This window comes from Haliotis cracherodii, unplaced genomic scaffold (genome assembly GCF_022045235.1).
Source record: "Haliotis cracherodii isolate W230 unplaced genomic scaffold, xgHalCrac1.p SCAF_15, whole genome shotgun sequence".
In the NCBI taxonomy this organism is placed as follows: domain Eukaryota; kingdom Metazoa; phylum Mollusca; class Gastropoda; order Lepetellida; family Haliotidae; genus Haliotis; species Haliotis cracherodii.
In genome coordinates, this window is record NW_027266270.1 from 19,434,556 (window position 1) to 19,454,265 (window position 19,710).

The window sequence follows — 19,710 nt, forward strand, 5'->3', positions numbered from 1 at the left end:
GTCGTGTAACTTGCACTCTATGCCGGTCGTGTAACTTGTACTCTATGCCGGTCGTGTAACTTGTACTCTATGCCGGTCGTGTAACTTGTACTCTATGCCGGTCGTGTAACTTGTACTCTATGCCGGTCGTGTAACTTGTACTCTATACGCGGCCAGGTCTTCGAACCCCCGACCTTCACCTCTCCGGGCAGGCACTCTATGTAGGTAGTCGTGTAACTTGTACTCTATGTCGGTCGTGTAACTTGTACTCTATGCCGGTCGTGTAACTTGTACTCTATGCAGGTCGTGTAACTTGTAGGAGCCGCGGCACCTGTACATTGTCAGAAAACACAGGTGCTATAACAGGGCTGGAAACTATACCTGAGTGTTAGGATGATATGTTGACGCAAGGGTCCTGTTTTGTAAGTCATGACACCTGTTATTTGCACCTTCTATATCATTTGTTTGTTTGTTGTTTAACGACACACTCAACAATAGTCCAGCTATATGACGGCTGTCTGTAAATATTCGAGTCTGGACAAGACAATCCTTGTCAGCGAGCCTGACCACCCGATCCCGTTAGTCGCCTTTATGGCAAGCATATTCACCTGTTACAGCAAGCATGGGTTGCTGAAGACCTATTCCACCCGGATCTTCACGGCTACCTTCTCTATGAAGTGTGTACATGTGTTATGTTCCTGTAAGTATTGTGGTCTGGGTACTGACATTAAATCTCTTAACGAGTTTGTAAATCAGGAGACATTACGAAATTGTCACTGTAGTTTCCTACATCAAGATGTTATTAAGTTATTAGGAACGGATCCTAACGTGAGTTGTTTATTGACATAACATATTGTTATTAATTTTATTTTTTATATCTCAGTTAGAGATCTTTTTCATTTTGGTAATGCAATATGTTGTTGTATCTTCAATTTCGTTGCCTTTAAGTGTGCAAATCATGTATAACGTTTTAGCATTTGAATAGAATGCCGTCTGGAATTTGAACAAAATAAAACGATACGGTGGCATTTTCGCACTTGAATGTGACCATCATGATATTGCCGTTTCGAGGACATTAAGCCTGCCCGTCAGTCTGAACGTAATTACTGTTTTATGCAGATTTCATTCGAGATACCTCGTCCAAGTGGTCATGGGTCAAATGAACGTGATAAGAGGTCATGATTCACATTACCCGGATGTGCTACTCAACAAGTCCGATAATGTCTGTCTACCGTATGAAGTACTAGTACCACATGATGTTATACTACACAATCAGGGCATGTGGCTGTGTTATCAGACACCCGGTGGTCAACACACGTCTACAGTTAGAGTAGCAGTTAAATGTGGATGAATTACAATGTAGTTGCTTCAGTGTGTTTAGAACATATGCATAATCATTTTGTAAAGATATATATATATATATTTTGTATAAAAGATCACCGGAACTGTACATGTTCGAATACATGTGAAAATGCATATCATTACTTCATGGAATGTACATTGTTTAGTCATCAGCGTGAAATTATGTTAAACAGCCTTCAAAATATTGTTCATAACATACCTGTTGATGTACACCTACTGTTATACGGCAATGCAGATCACGTTGTTACAGAAAATGAAGGTATATTTAAGGCAGTACAACATTATATATGGACAACTAAACGATTTGTGTAAAGAACTGTTCATTCAACAATCTCTCTCTCTCAGCAACCCATGCTTGCCGTAAGAGGCGACTAACGGGATCGGGTGGTCAGGCTCGCTGACTTGGTTGATGCATGTCATCGTATCTCAGTTGCGTAGATCAATGCTCATGATGTCAATCACTGGATTGTCTGGTCCGGACTCGATTATTTACAGACCGCCGTCATATAGCTGGAATATTGCTGAGTGCGGCGGAATACTGGACTACTCAGATGTCTGTTAGGCAGAATGTTCGGTTGAATGTAACTATTGTATACCTGCAACAGTAAACACTACATATGAATAGATATGGAAATTTATATTATGGACAGGTTTTATTAGAAACCATATATATAATTCGGAATCACACATACCTTAATAACACTGATCATACAAAACCTTTTAGTGAGAAAGTTTAGACGCAAGACGTTGGTCCGATGGTGGCAAATGTTTAATACCAATGCTTATAAAAACTGATGATGGTATTAGTCGTGGTGTTGGTGGTAGTCAACTTACAAAGAGAATGTATTTCAAGTTTGTGGGACAAGAGCTTGAAATTTGACGTTGTCCTATGTACAAATGTACGACTGTCACGTAATTTCTTTTGCGTGGCAATGAGCCATACGACGTCATAATTGTGGCGTGTGACGTAGACGGAACCTCTGCAAGGCTTAGTGTTCTTCAGAGGCGCCCACTTACCCCCAATGTGCGCTCAGTTCAAAATTCAATGTACCACGGTTACATTGAGAGGTAACCAAGCTCTATAGTGAAAACACAGAATATTTTGTCCTAAATATTCCAGCAATATCGTGAATAGATACCTATATATCGAAGATGGTAGCAGTAATTCATCAACATTACGGGGTAGCATAGACCTGACAACTCTCATTGCACCAACGTATGGAATCGTAGGTTTTTTCGTGCCAAGCGAATGCCTGAGTAAGTGAGTGAGTGAGTTTACCGCCGTTTTGAGCATATTTAGTCATATCATTGCGTGTCAGATGACAAATCATAAGTAAAGGTAATCTACTTGTCAAAATAAGTTAAAGAAAATACCCGATTCTTTAGTAATATGAATGAATGCGGTGCTCTTTAACTTCGTTTGAGCAGTTTATGTTTTTCACCGAGCTTGCTATGAAGCAGTTGTGTCTGACCAGTGTTATAATAACTATATCAACTGAACTTATACCCCATCACATCAAACTAGTTCTCAATACGTTCGTTAAAATGTTGTCGAACGGGCCCCAACTGTGTATGAACGTAGTGGACGTAGTAGCAACTATTGACAGTCTTTTTACGAACTTCATGGACGGGTTCGGACGGGGAAGGTGCTCTAGAACTTTGAGTCTGCTCAAAACTTTATCCCGTCCATCCCGTTCTGCAATTAGTCGGATTGACAACGTGAAAGACGTATTACGAACGGAATTGCCGTATGTCGAACCGACTAGGGACGTGTTTCGAAATTTGCAGTACGCGTGCACACCGACTGGATAGACTTCTCTGTGGAGGCATGATGTGTACAGCTCGGAGCCCTGAACTTGAATGAAGACTGGCTACAACGCGCTCGGTATCCATAGGAGTCGGGCCAGGACGGGCCAGGACCTGTATGAGGACGTACTGCGAACGAGTTGGTCGGGTTAAGAATTAATAAGAACTGGCTTGGACATATTGTGAACGAGGTAGAACGAGGTTGAACTGGTTAAGAACGGATTCAGAACGGCTACGGACGTGCTCGAACTGCTTCGAAACGTTGTCGGGATGAGGTGAACGGGTACTTTTACAGATCTGAACTGGATACAAACGGACTGCAGACTGACTAAGAACGAGATAGACGTATTGAGGACTGCTTATGAACGAACTAGCATCGTATTTTACGCCAAACTACGCGTTCCAGTATTTTTAGAACGGGATAGAACGGGATAGAACTACTTTGGTGTGACGGTAGCATTATATACGACCGCAGTGTCTCTCAGTGGGCCTAGGATTCACATTGACTGCTATCCTTGTTCTTGGTCTTCAAATTAGGTCCGATTCCTTGAGTTTCTCTGAAAATGACCCTTGGTTTGTCAGCACCATGAACTTATATCCACGAAGTCCTTAGATCTTTCTTTCTACATTTAACTGACATCCCGTGATGAACTGTGCGCACACGTTTGCGTTTTTTTGTTAAAGGAATTTAATCTTGATAAAATTTAGATATTGTAGTTCCTCAATTTTAGTACTGATTATTTTTTTCAATTCCTAATGTTCGACTCAAGCAGGTAATTTTGTGTTCGACAAACTTCGAAAATCGAAAAAAAACGTAACATTTATATTTTAAATGACTAAATATGGCGTCAAAGTAAGAGAATAACCAGTTTTATCCGCCGAAAAAAATGCCACTGGGCGTAAAGGGCAAAATAGTGGTGAAAATTATTTGAATGCAGCACCGACAATTACTGATGACACGTCGAAGAGCAGATGTGGCAGGAACCTGTAAACATAGGGGTAAGAAGCGCTGTGCAACGTTTTCAATTCTTATGCAACCAGAAGGAGTTAAATTTTCTTAAATGCTCGAAATTTCCAATACCTACTTATGGGAATAACGCATGACATGACACAACTTGGGCAATAGGGAACACAGGATCCCCTGAAGACCTACGTGAATGAAACCCTGCTCCCCACCGCCTGTTTGTCTAAAGAATAACATGTTCAACAAAAGTTGCTAATGGTAACAGATTTGTCCAATCTAGCTGTTCCCGATGCCATATCAGACCTTTGGTGCTTACACTCTGTGGCCAGTCAGATAAAAACGTCACCGGCACCCAAGAGTCCATTACTTTGTCCAAGGAATCTGACCAAGTCTCCAGAGCCACAAGTTAAGTGTTTACAATCAAAACAATAGTAAGTGCGACACATTACTTGTCGGATGTAACGATAGGAGCGTATGCCAGCAATGGTGGCTAGGACGGTTGTCGTATGTCATTTATTGCTTGCAGATGACTTCCGGTGGAAACGGAAAGAGTAGGAAAACCTGAATTGATTGTTGGTAGGCACGTTTACAATTACTGTCTTGGGTTCATTGAGAAATTTAAATTTGAATATGTATATACATTCAAGGATATTGTTTTCGCTAGCTGTGTTTCTGAGTTCAGACAGACACTGTCGGAGAAGCACATGGCTAGGTTGACGACAGGAAATGCCATGGAGCAGAAATCATGTCTCCAGTATTATTCTAAGCTGTATCATTGACTTTTTATTTCCATGTATGAGGGTCTACATGAGGTTCATATCCTTTACCGGAATAGTTTTGCTAGTTCACGTAACCATGCATCGTGTTGGAGGAAAATGCGGAACGACCCGAGGAGAAGCCTACATTACAGTATGGTCCACAGATTGATTGATTTCGTTGTGGTGATCTACGGCTAAGTGACAGAAAACACGTGATTAAGCATGAGAGAATTCATCCATATTTTGGGGTACGAATCCACACTTATTCAGCCAGCTTTCAGCTAAGCATCGGTCTGGTGGTAATCTGTTTAAATGTCGTCTGTGCGGGATGGTTTTATGAAACATGACTCTCTGTTGTACTTAGTTTTATCTGGTTGAACGTGAAGTCTTTTGTTGACCTCAAAATAATTACTTGTTATTCGTGTGTTAGACGCAAATGGAAGTTAAACGTTGTACAGGAAGTATAATATTTTAACATTCCTTAAAACCTGGTTGTTGTAAAAGTGGAAGCAGAAGCGGAAGCGGGAAAGTGTTTCTGATCTATAATGTCGACATGAAATGAAGTCAGTGTTATGAATGTAAAGGCTACGTCTGTGAACAGTTAGGTACTTTAAAGATTATTAAGAAAGATGATATGTTCATATTTCCTTCGAAAACCGATTACCAACTACACATTTCAGAGTAAGTATTGTTAGGGGAGGGGAGGCCAAGTGGGAAATGCGTTCACTTTTCATGCCGGGGGCTCGGGTTTGATTCCCCAGATGGGTACAATGTGTGAAACCCATTTTTGGTGTCCCCTGACGTGATATTGCTGGATTATTGATAAAAACAGCGTAAAACACCCACTCACTCATTCACTCACTCACAATACTCACCCCAATCACCCAACTAACCCCACTCACTCCCTCACTCACTCACCCACCCATCTGTCTAAGACACACGCCACAATTATGACGTTATATGGCTCATTGCAACGTCACAGTCGTATATAGGAAAAGTTAAATTTCAAGCCCAGTCGTCTAAGGCGCCGCGATTCGCTCTACAGAGTTGCGTCCCTTGAGCACGCCATATATCTATGATTGTGGGTTCGAATCCCAGTTCACCCCGATTATGTTTCTACGTTTGTCAGCACCATACCCGTGATCGTGGGTTTCACTGAAGTGGTAAACGTCTGAGACCTGCATCACTTCGGTCTTTCCTCCAACATTAAGCTGACACCCGTGATATAACTGTAATACTGTTAAAAGCGGCGTAAAACCCAACTCACTCACTCACTCACTTATTGATCAACTGAATTATTTTAGACACCTGCAGATATCATGAGACTGTGTGCGGGCACAAGCATGTGTCGTTTTCTATCCCAACCGGATACTTCCGGTGACCTCGACAATATTCCAAAGGAATTGTTTCACTTCAAATACAATTACATGATCTTGAAAGTGCATACTCATCGGTTTCGCCTTGTTTGTATATATTGGCCTGTGACAGCGGAACAGCCCCTTGGGGAACAGACGACATGTGCAGAAACAATTTCCTGAGCCACACTGTTACATAAGGTTGGGGTTGTTTCAGCAGAGCCTTCTAAAAGCACTTCGCTTGTTGCAGTACCAAAGCGTACGACGGGAAAAAATTGAGGAGTGGACATTTTTGCTTAATGGGTACAACTTTCCAAACTATACACACATGCTGGTTTTGTTTGTTTTCTGTATACATTGTAACACACCAAAATAAAACTTACAAGTTGTTAAACATTATTGATGTAACACATATGGTGTGTAACATCCAAAATATAACATATATGTAGTGTAAGAACCATAACATATATGAAGTGTAACATCCATTACATAACATATATGTAGTGTAACATCAGAAACATAACACACATGTTGTGTAAAATGTAAAACTTAACATATATGTTGTGTAACATCAATAACATGACATATGTATTGAAACATCTACAACATAAGATATATGTAGTGTCACATCCATAACATAAATGTTGTGTAACATCAAAAATATAACATATATATTGTGTAACATCCAAAATATAACACATATGTAGTGTATCATCCGAAACATAACATGTATATTGTGTAACATCAATAACATAACATATGTAGTGAAACATCCAAAATATAACACATGTGTAGTGTAACATCCGAAACATAACATATATATTGTGTAACATCCAACATATAACATGTATGTTGTGTAGCATCCAAAGTATAAATGTTGTGTAACATCCAAAATATAACACATATGTTGTGTAACATCAAAAATATAACATATATGTTGCATAACATATATGTTGCGTAACATCCAAAACTTAACATATATGTTGTGTAACATCCAAAATATAACATATATGTTGCATAACATATATGTTGCGTAACATCCAAAACTTAACATATATGTTGTGTAACATCCAAAATATAAATGTTATGTAACATCAAAAATATAACATATATATATATTGTGTAACATCAATAACATAACATATGTAGTAAAACATCTACAACATAAGATATATGTAGTGTCACATTCATAACATAGCACATGTGTAGTGTTACATCCAAAACATAACATATATATCGTGTAACATCCAACATATGACATATATGATGTGTAACATAAAAAATATAACATATATGTTGCATAACATATATGTTGCGTAACATCCAAAACTTAACATATATGTTGTGTAACATCCAAAATATAACATATATGTTGCATAACATATATGTTGCGTAACATCCAAAACTTAACATATATGTTGTGTATCATCCAAAATATAAATGTTATGTAACATCAAAAATATAACATATATATATATTGTGTAACATCAATAACATAACATATGTAGTAAACCATCTACAACATAAGATATATGTAGTGTCACATTCATAACATAGCACATGTGTAGTGTTACATCCAAAACATAACATATATATCGTGTAACATCCAACATATGACATATATGATGTGTAACATAAAAAATATAACATATATGTTGTGTAACATCCAAAATATATATGTTGTGTAACATCCAAAATATAACACATATGTAGTGTAACATCCAAAATATAACTTATATGTTGTGTAACATCCAAAATATAACATATATGATGTGTAACATCCAAAATATAACATATATGATGTGTAACATCCAAAATATAACATATATGTTGTGTAACATCCAAAATATAACATGTACGTTGTGTAACATTCAAAATATATATGTAGTGTAACATCCAAAACATACCTTATATGTTGTGTAAAGTCTAAAATATAACATATATGATGTGTAAAATCCAAAATATAACATATATGATGTGTAACATCCAAAATATAACATATATGTTGTGTAACATCCAAAATATAACATGTACGTTGTGTAACATTCAAAATATATATGTAGTGTAACATCCAAAATATAACTTATATGTTGTGTAAAGTCCAAAATATAAATGTTGTGTAACATCCAAAATATAACATATATGTTGTGTAACATCCAAAATATAACATATATGTAGTGTAACATCCAAAATATAAAATATATGTTGTGTAACATTCAAAATATATATGTAGTGTAACATCCAAAACATAACTTATATGTTGTGTAAAGTCCAAAATATAACATATATGATGTGTAACATCCAAAATATAACATATATGATGTGTAACATCCAAAATATAACACATATGTAGTGTAACATCCACAATATAACATATATGTTGTGTAAAGTCCAAAATATAACATATATGTTGTGTAACGTCCATAACATATACGTTGTGTAACATCCAAAATATAACATATATGTAGTTAAACGTCCATTACATAACATACATGTGGTGAAATTCCCAAACATAACATATACGTTGTGTAAATCCAAAAAAGGACATATATTTTGTGTAACCTCCACAACGTAACTAAATGTAGTGAAACATACATTACATAACATATATATTGTGTTACATTCATTACATAACATATATGTTGTGTAATATCCATAACATTTATGTTGTGAAAAATCCAATACACGTCAGAAACCTATGATTGTGGGTTCGAAACCCGGTTCGCCCCGATCATGTTTCTAGGTTTGTAAGCACCATACCCGTGCTCGTGAGTTTCACCGAAGTTGTATTTGTCTGGGACCTGCAACACTTCGGGCTTTCCTCCCACATTAAGCTGACACGTCGTGATATAACTGGAATGCTGTTAAAAGCGACGTTAATCCTTACTCACTCACTCGTTGGAGTGTAGACTTCATAGAATGAGGGCCAAACATTGTATGAACGTCGTCACAGCCTGTGGCGTTTACACAGTTTCCCCCTCACTTTGAATCCCTTTTGAAACATTTAAAACATTAGTTTCCTTTCACTCTCACCCATCTGTTCTCATTTAGTTTTTGCTAAGTTGTTGGAGCATGTCCACAATTCATTGCACTGATGTGACTAAATAAGTTTAAACTAAACTTCCCTTAAGTTTTGGACGACATGCTTGGAAAATTTTATTTCTGATTTCATTTGTGCAATGTGTTATGTTCAATTGCTGGTAACATTCGTATGTCGTAGACAGTCGTGCAGTGTCCGCTTTGATCAGTTTTACAGTGACATCATCGCCTATCAGCTTAATGTGGGAGGAAGGATAACACGAGTCGGTCACTGTCATTTACAATGTTGCTGAAACTCACGGGGACTGATAATGTGTTTACAGATCACGGTACTCTGTCTGGGCGAATATTGAATTCGAACCAGGTCAGCGAATCTTTCAGCTAAGAATTGCAACTCTCACATCGAATGGCCGTTCGGCCACCCCCGTTGTGATATGTATGGTGCAGATGAGAATAATTCCCCATTGTTTAATTACCCTGAAAAAGCTACTTCAAACACTTGTAGTCTAGTGATACAACGTCGCGTCCTTGTCAATCAAGGCCGAATTAATAATGGCAGAACCTGTGAAGTACCGGATGAGAATTGATCTTCAGCAACCAATGCTTACTGAAAAAGGGCGACTATGCTTGTAAGAGACGACTAACGGGATCGGGTGGTCAGGCGTGTTGATGTGGCCGTAGGGTAGCCTAGTGGTTAAAGCGTTCGCTCGTCACGCCGAAGACCCAGGTTCGATTCCCGACATGGTTACAATGTGTGAAGCCAATTTTACTTGTCCCCCGTCGTGATATTGCTGGAAAACTGCTAAAAGCGACGTAAAACCACACTCACTTACTTGGTGCATGTCATTGTATCCCAATTTCGTAGATCGGTGCTCATTATGTCAATCACTGGATCGTCTGGTTCAGACTCGATCATATACAGACCGCTGACATATAGCTGGAATATTGAAGAGTACGGCGTAAAACAACAGACAAACAAAGAAAATAATGGTAGACCCTTAAACAGCCACTGCTTGCAGTGGCTCTGACAGGAATTAGATAAACAACAATCAGTGTGTTGCACATATGGTGAAGGGTTGTGACTGCCACTTAATGGTATGTTAAGTCAAGTGCATTCTTGATTCCGTCCATAAACCTATACCATTGGAATCACTTGGACCGTTTCAGGAGAAGGCAATTATTTGTCATCGGGTGTTAATAAACTTTAAAGACACGCCCCATGTGACAGTGGAATTATTCACGAAATAATAATTATTGATATAACTTATTTATATATTTATGCTCACCATCATCGCGACTATTAAAGGGTCTCAATACAGGCAACTTTAACAAAGAGCAAGACAATTCGAGTAAAACATATTAGTTTAATTGTGTGTTAAGTTCGGTACAGAAACAAACCTTTGCCTATCCATCTTTCGCGATATCCCAGACGACACGCCCGTCACTTCCGGGTTTGGCAAGATTCTGTGAAGGTCATTTACCAATCCCTGTCTGGACCTGGAACTCCTGCTTTCTTCACTGATAACATGTTGTCATTAAGAGCACGGGACATCGTTCGTGACGTATTCCAGAGGTGTGGGCGCGATGAGAACTCCCGGGGCATGATTCAACAGCAGCCGAAGCTACAACAACCAAAACAACACATATAATCACGAGTGTATATATGAATGAATGTTCCTATCGTCAGTATCATATGACGGCATTTGTGTTACGGACGATTCGTATATAATCGGCTGAATACGTTGACATTTAAACCGGGTTTGCCGGCAAAGTTTTTATTTGCTTGCTTTGTATTGTCAAACTGTTGTTATACAAGCAGCCACTTGATCTAGACCCATTGGGTGTCCACTGATATGCCATGGTGGCATGATATCGTCCTTAAATAAGTAACGGATGCTAAAGCTTGTTCCTGTATCAGGAAGCATGGGTGGCCCAGTCGTCTTAGACGTCGCAGTTCTTTGGGGAAGTTGCGTCCCTTGGGCGCGTTAGGAACCTATGATCGTGTGTTTTAATCCTGGTTCACCCCGATTATGTTTCTAGGTTTGTCAGCACCATACCCATGCTCGTGGGTTTCACCAAGGTGATATATGTCTGAGACCTGCCTCTTCCCTTTCCTCCAACATTAAACTGACACGACGTCATACAACTGGAATACTGTTCAAAGCCGCGTTAAATTCAACTCACTCGCTAACTATTCCGTATCAAGATCCCCAGGGAGGGCGCGATAATGACGCAATATAAAGGTTATTATTACAACACGACACAATGACATGAATATCAATACGATGTAATAACTACTGTTATGATATCAATCACTGGATTGTGTGGTCCAGACTCGATATGTACTTTCTTTTACCCGGAAGTTTAGCTAGACTCTTGCTGAGTGCGACTTTAAACAACAACAAAACACATGAAACACACTAATCATACACAGGTGTGTGTATATACATCATCAATTTGGAATATCACACAGGTACTATCTGAGGGGGCACGGGTGACCAAGTCGTCTAAGGCGCCGCGATTCGCTGAGCAGAGTTGCTTCCCTTGAGCACGCCAGAAACCTATGATTGTGGGTTCCAATCCCGGTTCGCCCCGATTATGTTTCTATGCACCATACCCGTGCTCGTGGGTTTCACCAAAGTCGTAAACGTCTGAGACCTACATCACTTCGCGCTTTCCTCCCACTTTAAGCTGACACGCCGCGATATAACTTGAATAGTGTTAAAAGCGGCATTAAACCCAACTCACTCACTACTATCTGATATGCAACTACCCTTTCAAAATGGCCATTACACGTTCATGACACTACCGAGCACGGATGTGGTGCTGACAAACCTAGAAACCAAATCGGGGCGAACCGTGATTCGAACCCACAATCATATGTTTCTGGCGTGCTCAAGGGACGCAAGTCTGCACAGCGAATCGCGGCGACTGGGCCACCCGTGCTCTCTCGCACGTCAGTTGATAGAGATGTGGATATTGATTATACGACAATTGTTCCTGTGTGCCACAGAACGGTCATTTCATTCACACAAGCACTAAGTGACATTGTAGTCCATTCTGGAAGCGATCACACTAAATGTGGCCACCTGTAGGCGTCTGTGACCGCCCTGCTCTGTAATGTTAGGATATACCTAGTATGTTCCTCCGCTTTGTGACATTTTTTTCAAGTTTTTGCTGGTAGTTTAGTCCCCCTAACTAAATAAGGTGGGAATACAACATGACATTTGTATGAAATGTGAGGCTTTTTGCAATTTATATTTTTCAATAAACGTTTAAGTGAAAGATATCTTCACATCCAAAATTTTATGGTCATTTTAAAATAATAATCTCGAAAACATTAATTTTAACATTTATCCATAATTACGGATCATATGTCCAGAGTGAAAGTTTTTATTTTCCGAGCCTTCCGTTATTCAAATTTGCGAATAGGCTTACGTTCGTATCAATTATTTTTCAGAACATGTAGAACAAAATGGTTTTTTTTCGATCAAAAGTAGAACCCATACTTATGTTGGAACAATGTTACATAAAAACGTCTGTGACGTCACGGACAAAGGATAACCTGATCTTCAGTTATTAGCAACAGGGAGCATTGCGCCACTCGGCTATGGGGGATTCTGCAAACACTGAACACAAGACTCAAATTGACATGAACTAGCGTGAGTGAGTGAATGAGTTTGGTTTAAAGCTGCTTTGAACACTCTTTTCTGGTTTTATCACCGCGAGTCAGCTTAATGTTGGAGGAAAGCCCTAAGCGATGCAGGTCTCAGACCTCTAACAGTTTGGTGAAACCCAAAAGCACGGGTGTGGTGCTAACAAAGCTAGAAACATCATCGGAGTTCACGTGATTAAATCCAACGATCATAGGTTTCTGTCCTGCCCAAGGGACGCAACTCTGTACCGCAAATTGCGACGTCTCAGACGACTGGGCCACCCATGCTACCGACATAAAATAGCCAATCTGTACAGAGCCCTAACTATAATTATAAATAAGTTAGGCCTTCGGAAAACAATTTAATTTGTATCCATTCCCCTATGGCTAATATTTTTCTTTACCCAGTATGCATGATTAAGAATATGGCACCAACGGAGTGGTTGTCTTAACATTGAAACAAAAGCCATTATGCATCAATGATTTTTCTTTTAACGGATGATACAGCTGCTTGATGGCAATTGGTAAATAAATGGTCCATTTGTTTTGGACAAATGTTTGTGATATAAATTCGATGTTGACCTGTTTCAGAATGCATTCCAAGTGTTGTGTTCGGGAGTAGTGGAGGTCAAGTTTAAGTCTTTCGAGAACCGGGAGGGGAAGCGTTTCGATGGCTCGCTTTGCGACAGCAGCAGTTGGGGCTGGTTCACCAGCGACGAAGGAGGGGACCCGTGTGACCATATGTTCGTCATATGCATGGGCAACATTACAGAGTGAGTCTTCACATTGCATGTGCCGGTTACCCCTGTAATAGACTTGTCCTATCTTGAGTAACCTCATAGCGTGTGATTAATAGCCGTATATTTATTATACTGCTTTCTTTTGGTGATACCATAGTGCTGCATATATAATTAGCAACCTTTGATCAAGCATAACACTTACCTTGGATAACATCACCGTGTTGCATATATAGTATGTAACCTTTGATTAAGTATAACACTTACCTTGGATAATATCACAGTGCTGCATATATAGTAAGTAACATTTGATCAAGTATAACACTTACCTTGGATAACATCACAGTGTTGCATATATAATTAGTAATCTTTGATCAAGTATAACACTTACCTTGGATAACATCACAGTGTTGCATATATAATTAGTAACCTTTGATCAAGTATAACACTTACCTTGGATAACATCACAGTGTTGCATATATGGTAAGTAACCTTTGATCAAGCATAACACTTACCATGGATAACATCACAGTGCTGCATATATAGTAAGTGTAATTTGATCAAGTATAACACTTACCTTGGATAACATGACAGTGTTGCATATATAATTAGTAACCTTTGATCAAGCATAACACTTACCTTGGATAACATCACAATGCTGCATATATAATTAGTAACCTTTGATCAAGTATAACACTTACCTTGGATAACATCACAGGGTTGCATATATAATTAGTAACCTTTGATCAAGCATAACACTTACCTTGGATAACATCCCAGTGTTGCATATACTATTAGTAACCTTTGATCAAGTATAACACTTAGCTTGGATAACATCACATTGCTGCATATATAGTAAGTAACATTTGATCAAGTATAACAGTTACCTTGGATAACATCACAGTGTTGCATATATAATTAGTAACCTTTGATCAAGCATTACACTTAACTTGGATAACATCACAGTGTTGGATATATGGTAAGTAACCTTTGATATAGTATAACACTTAACTTGGATAACATCACACTGTTGGATATAAAGTTAGTAACCTTTGATACAGTATAACACTTACCTTTGATAACATCACAGTGTTGGATATATGGTAAGTAACCTTAGAATGTTATTGTTGTTGTCAAGTTGAGTTTAAATGATGCCGTTAACGTGGATGTTATTGTAGTTGTCAAGTTGAGTTTAAATGATGTCGTTAACGTGGATGTTATTGTTGTTGTCAAGGTGAGTTTAAATGATGCCGTTAACGTGGATGTTATTGTAGTTGTCAAGGTGAGTTTAAATGATGTCGTTAACGTGGATGTTATTGTTGTTGTCAAGGTGAGTTTAAATGATGTTTTCAACGTGGATGTTATCGTAGTTGTCAAGTTGAGTTTAAATGATGTTGTCAACGTGGATGTTATTGTAGTTGTCAAGGTGAGTTTAAATGATGTTGTTAACGTGTATGTTATTGTTGTTGTCAAGGTGAGTTGAAATGATGTTTTCAACGTGGATGTTATTGTTGTTGTCAAGTTGAGTTGAAATGATTTTGTCAACGTGGATGTTATTGTAGTTGTCAAGGTGAGTTGAAATGATGTTGTCAACGTGGATGTTATTGTTGTTGACAAGGTGAGTTAAATGATGTTGTCAACGTGGATGTTATTGTAGCTGTCAAGGTGAGTTGAAATGATGTTGTCAACGTGGATGTTATTGTTGTTGTAAAATTGAGTTGAAATGATGTTGCCAACGTGGATGTTATTATTGTTGTCAAGTTGAGTTGAAATGATGTTGTCAACGTGGATGTTATTGTAGTTGCCAATGTGAGTTAAATGATGTTGTCAACGTGGATGTTATTGTAGCTGTCAAGGTGAGTTTAAATGATGTTGTCAAAGTGGATGTTATTGTTGTCAAGGTGAGTTGAAATGATGTTGTCAACGTGGATTTTTTTGTTGTCAAATTGAGTTGAAATGATGTTGCCAACGTAGATGTTATTATTGTTGTCAAGTTGAATTGAAATGATGTTGTCAACGTGGATGTTATGGTAGTTGTCAAGTTGAGTTGAAATGATGTTGTCAACGTAGATGTTATTGTAGTTGTCAAGGTGAGTTGAAATGATGTTGTCAACGTGGATGTTATTGTAGTTGTCAAGGTGAGTTGAAATGATGTTGTCAACGTGGATGTTAATGTAGTTGTCAAGGTGAGTTGAAATGATGTTGTCAACGTGGATGTTATTGTAGTTGTCAAGGTGAGTTGAAATGATGTTGTCAACGTGGATGTTATTGTAGTTGTCAAGGTGAGTTGAAATGATGTTGCCAACGTGGATGTTATTATTGTTGTCAAGTTGAGTTGAAATGATGTTGTCAACGTGGATGTTATTGTAGTTGCCAATGTGAGTTAAATGATGTTGTCAACGTGGATGTTATTGTAGCTGTCAAGGTGAGTTTAAATGATGTTGTCAAAGTGGATGTTATTGTTGTCAAGGTGAGTTGAAATGATGTTGTCAACGTGGATTTTTTTGTTGTCAAATTGAGTTGAAATGATGTTGCCAACGTAGATGTTATTATTGTTGTCAAGTTGAATTGAAATGATGTTGTCAACGTGGATGTTATGGTAGTTGTCAAGTTGAGTTGAAATGATGTTGTCAACGTAGATGTTATTGTAGTTGTCAAGGTGAGTTGAAATGATGTTGTCAACGTGGATGTTATTGTAGTTGTCAAGGTGAGTTGAAATGATGTTGTCAACGTGGATGTTAATGTAGTTGTCAAGGTGAGTTGAAATGATGTTGTCAACGTGGATGTTATTGTAGTTGTCAAGGTGAGTTGAAATGATGTTGTCAACGTGGATGTTATTGTAGTTGTCAAGGTGAGTTGAAATGATGTTTTCAACATGAATGTTATTGAAGTTGTCAAGGTGAGTTGAAATGATGTGGTCAACATGGATGTAATTGTAGTTGTCAAGGTGAGCTGAAATGATGTTGCCAACGTAGCTGGCATTGTAGTTGTCAAGGGGATACGGGGTTTAGCTGGCAAAACTGATGTTATCATATGCGAGTATCAAATTATGACTGATTCTAAAGTGTGACGTCCTGTAAGAAGTAAACCATGACGTATATGATGACGTAGATGATGGCGTGTATGATCTCATGTTCCAGGTCGAGTGACATGACAGCGTGCGAGTTTGGCCGCAAGGAGACAGGATCCACGGCAGGGAACAAAATCTATTTTAATGGAAATATTGGGGAAACACCCAATCCTATGACGTTTCATTTCAACCACTGGCCAGTAAGCACACGTTCTCCTTTATAATGGAATATGTCAGTGGGGCGTTTTAAGAAATGTTACGTCATTGAAAGTTTCGCCTCATGGTTAAAAGAACCATGGTGGTAAATGTATCTATGATCCAACCATTTACCGTTCCGGGATCCACTGATCGTTGGTGTCAATGGCCTGAAAGTTCATATCCCGATTTTGACCCTCGATCTGTCAGGGGGCGAAATAGAAAATAGTGGTAGGTTTGTACATTGAGTATAAATATATGTTAAGCTCATACGCATATGACTGTAGTGTTAGTTTGTTCTTATAATATGATTTATATTGTTTCTTGACCTGAAGGGGCGGTCGCGTAGCCTTGTGGTTAAGCGTTCGCTCGTCACGCCGAAGACCCGGGTTCAATTCCCGACTTGGGTACAATGTGTGAAGCCCATTTCTGGTGTCCCCCGCCGTGATATTGCTGGAATATTGCTAAAGGCGGCGTAAAACCATACTCACTCACTCACTCGATCTGTCAGCATCATACCTGGGCTTATGACTTCCACCAACGTGGGTACACGTATAAAGTTATTTTGAGGTTTCTTCCACAGTAAGCTTAAACACCGTGATGTCATTTCGTGCTGGAATTCTGGCGCGCTGATGGTGTCCATGTTACTCTCCGCTCTCACATCCGTCCTTGTTTTAGAAAGTGATTAAGGTTCATGAATAAATATTCTATCAGAAATGTGGATAAGCAACAATACTTTTTTCCAATCAGGGTATCGTCAAGGTGAAACTTGATGTGCTTGACGACGATGACAACAATTACGACTTCGTCGACCACTATGAGTATCAGTACAGAACTAGATCGTTGGGGAGGGAGATTGACGCCCCGGTGAAAGACCTCCTATTGACTGGAACGAGAACAAGGTAAGGACAAACATCGCGTTGTTTGTTTCCGTGAATCTGTTTGGCATGATGCATGTGGGTAAACGATGTTCTCCTACAGAACTGCAAAACCGAGCGCTACCTGCGGAATAGGATCCTATAACATTTGTCACGAAAACCCACTGCTATTAATGACTATTCAAATTATACAATATATAAACTGTGTTTCAATAAAAGCACCAACGCTCAGATGAGATCGTGTCTTTGAAGCAGGGAAACCCTGGATATCTTGATGGAAGATTTACCGATAGTAACTGTTTTGAGGTTCTTATTTTGGAGTCCCGTGAAGATAGGTCTTCAGCAACCCATGCTTGTCGTAAAGGGCGACTAACGGGATCGGGTGGTCAGGCTCGCTAACTTGGTTGATGCATGTCATCCATCCAAATCGCGTTGATCGATGCTCATGATATTAATCACTGGATTGTCTGGTCCAGACTCGATTATGTACAGACCGCAGTCATATAGCTGGAATATTGCTGCGTGCGGCGTTAAACAACAAACCAACCAACCAATCTTATTTGGGATACCCGTGAAGATCCGGGTTAGAATTTCTCTTCAGCAACCCACGCTTGTCGTAAGGGGCGTAATCAGGTAATGAGGCTCGCTGACTTGGTTATAATATCATATCCATGCCCATGATATAAATTACTGGATTGTCTGTCCAGACTCGATTATGTACAGACCGCCGTCATATAGCTGGAATATTATGAGTTCGGCACTAAAGAGCAAACAAAACCACAAATTGTATTTTGGAAGCGTTTTGCGAAATGCTATTAATTATTATTCTGTTGAAACCAGCATCGACCTTCAACTGAAGGTGTTCTGTGATACCCATTACTATGGCGAAGAGTGTCTGAAGTACTGCAAGCCAGCGGATGACGAGACAGGCCACTACATCTGTGATCCCCACACGGGAGACAAGATCTGCCGCACAGGTAGGCACCTCGCCACATTAGAAGAGGGCAGTTATTGTTCTTCGGGATCTATTGACATATCTGGGCCCGTTCCACAAAGGTTCTTTGCGCTACGACTAACGTAAGTCTATGTTAAAGTATTGAAGTTACGATCGTCTTAGCGCTAAGATTGCCTGGTGGAATGGTTTGCTTATCAATAACTCTAGACTATTAGACATCTGTGCATGGTGTAAAACTATAATTCGAGATAATACAGAACATGACATACAGCGGAAGATCATGGTCGGACTTTGCCGCACCAAGGGTAAATACTTTTTTTAACGAAGCATCGTAACAATGGACGACCAGACTCCCTTTCAAAAGCTGATGTATTTTAAGCCAAAACAAGTTATTAAATGAACATATATTTATGCATTGATTCTGAAAGAAATGTTCTAATTTTTGCCAAGGTTGGACCGGTGATCTGTGCTTGAACAACGTGGACGACTGTGACGGTCATCGCTGCTACCCCGGTGCTATCTGCGTAGATGGCATCAACATGTATACCTGCCAGTGTCCCCCGGGACGAACAGGTGACCAGTCTCTGTTCTTGTTATCTGCGATATGACGATATGAACAACACCTACTTGTAACACAGTAACGTATGACATCACAGACGTTTTCCTATTGTTCCTCGTTGTCGAGAGGTATTGTTGGGAGTGCCGGTGTTGTTGCCACGATTATCACGAATCACCTGCTTTGGTGGTTGTTCATGCTATCAACCAATGGTTTCCACAGTCCAGACTCAGTGACGACTACTTGTATAGCGACTACTACGTCTGTGACGAAGACTACTTCTATGATGACGACTACGTCATTACAACTACTGCTTCTACGATAAAGAGTACTTCTATGATGACGACTACTTCTATGACGACTACTACTTCTATGACGACTACTACTTCTACGATAACGAC

At 39.2% G+C, this 19,710-nt stretch overlaps 1 protein-coding gene across 1 annotated transcript; it reads left to right on the forward strand.

Annotated features, from left to right (window-relative positions):
- Positions 1–3,201: 3,201 nt before the first annotated feature.
- LOC139461572 (neurogenic locus protein delta-like) lies at positions 3,202–19,361 on the forward strand. Its single transcript, XM_071243050.1, has 8 exons — positions 3,202–3,273; positions 13,510–13,691; positions 15,457–15,556; positions 16,073–16,080; positions 16,796–16,925; positions 17,671–17,822; positions 18,639–18,775; positions 19,204–19,361. Exons 1-8 carry the CDS (start codon positions 3,202–3,204, stop codon positions 19,359–19,361), a joined length of 939 nt encoding a protein of 312 aa, XP_071099151.1.
- The last annotated feature ends 349 nt before the right edge of the window (positions 19,362–19,710 follow it).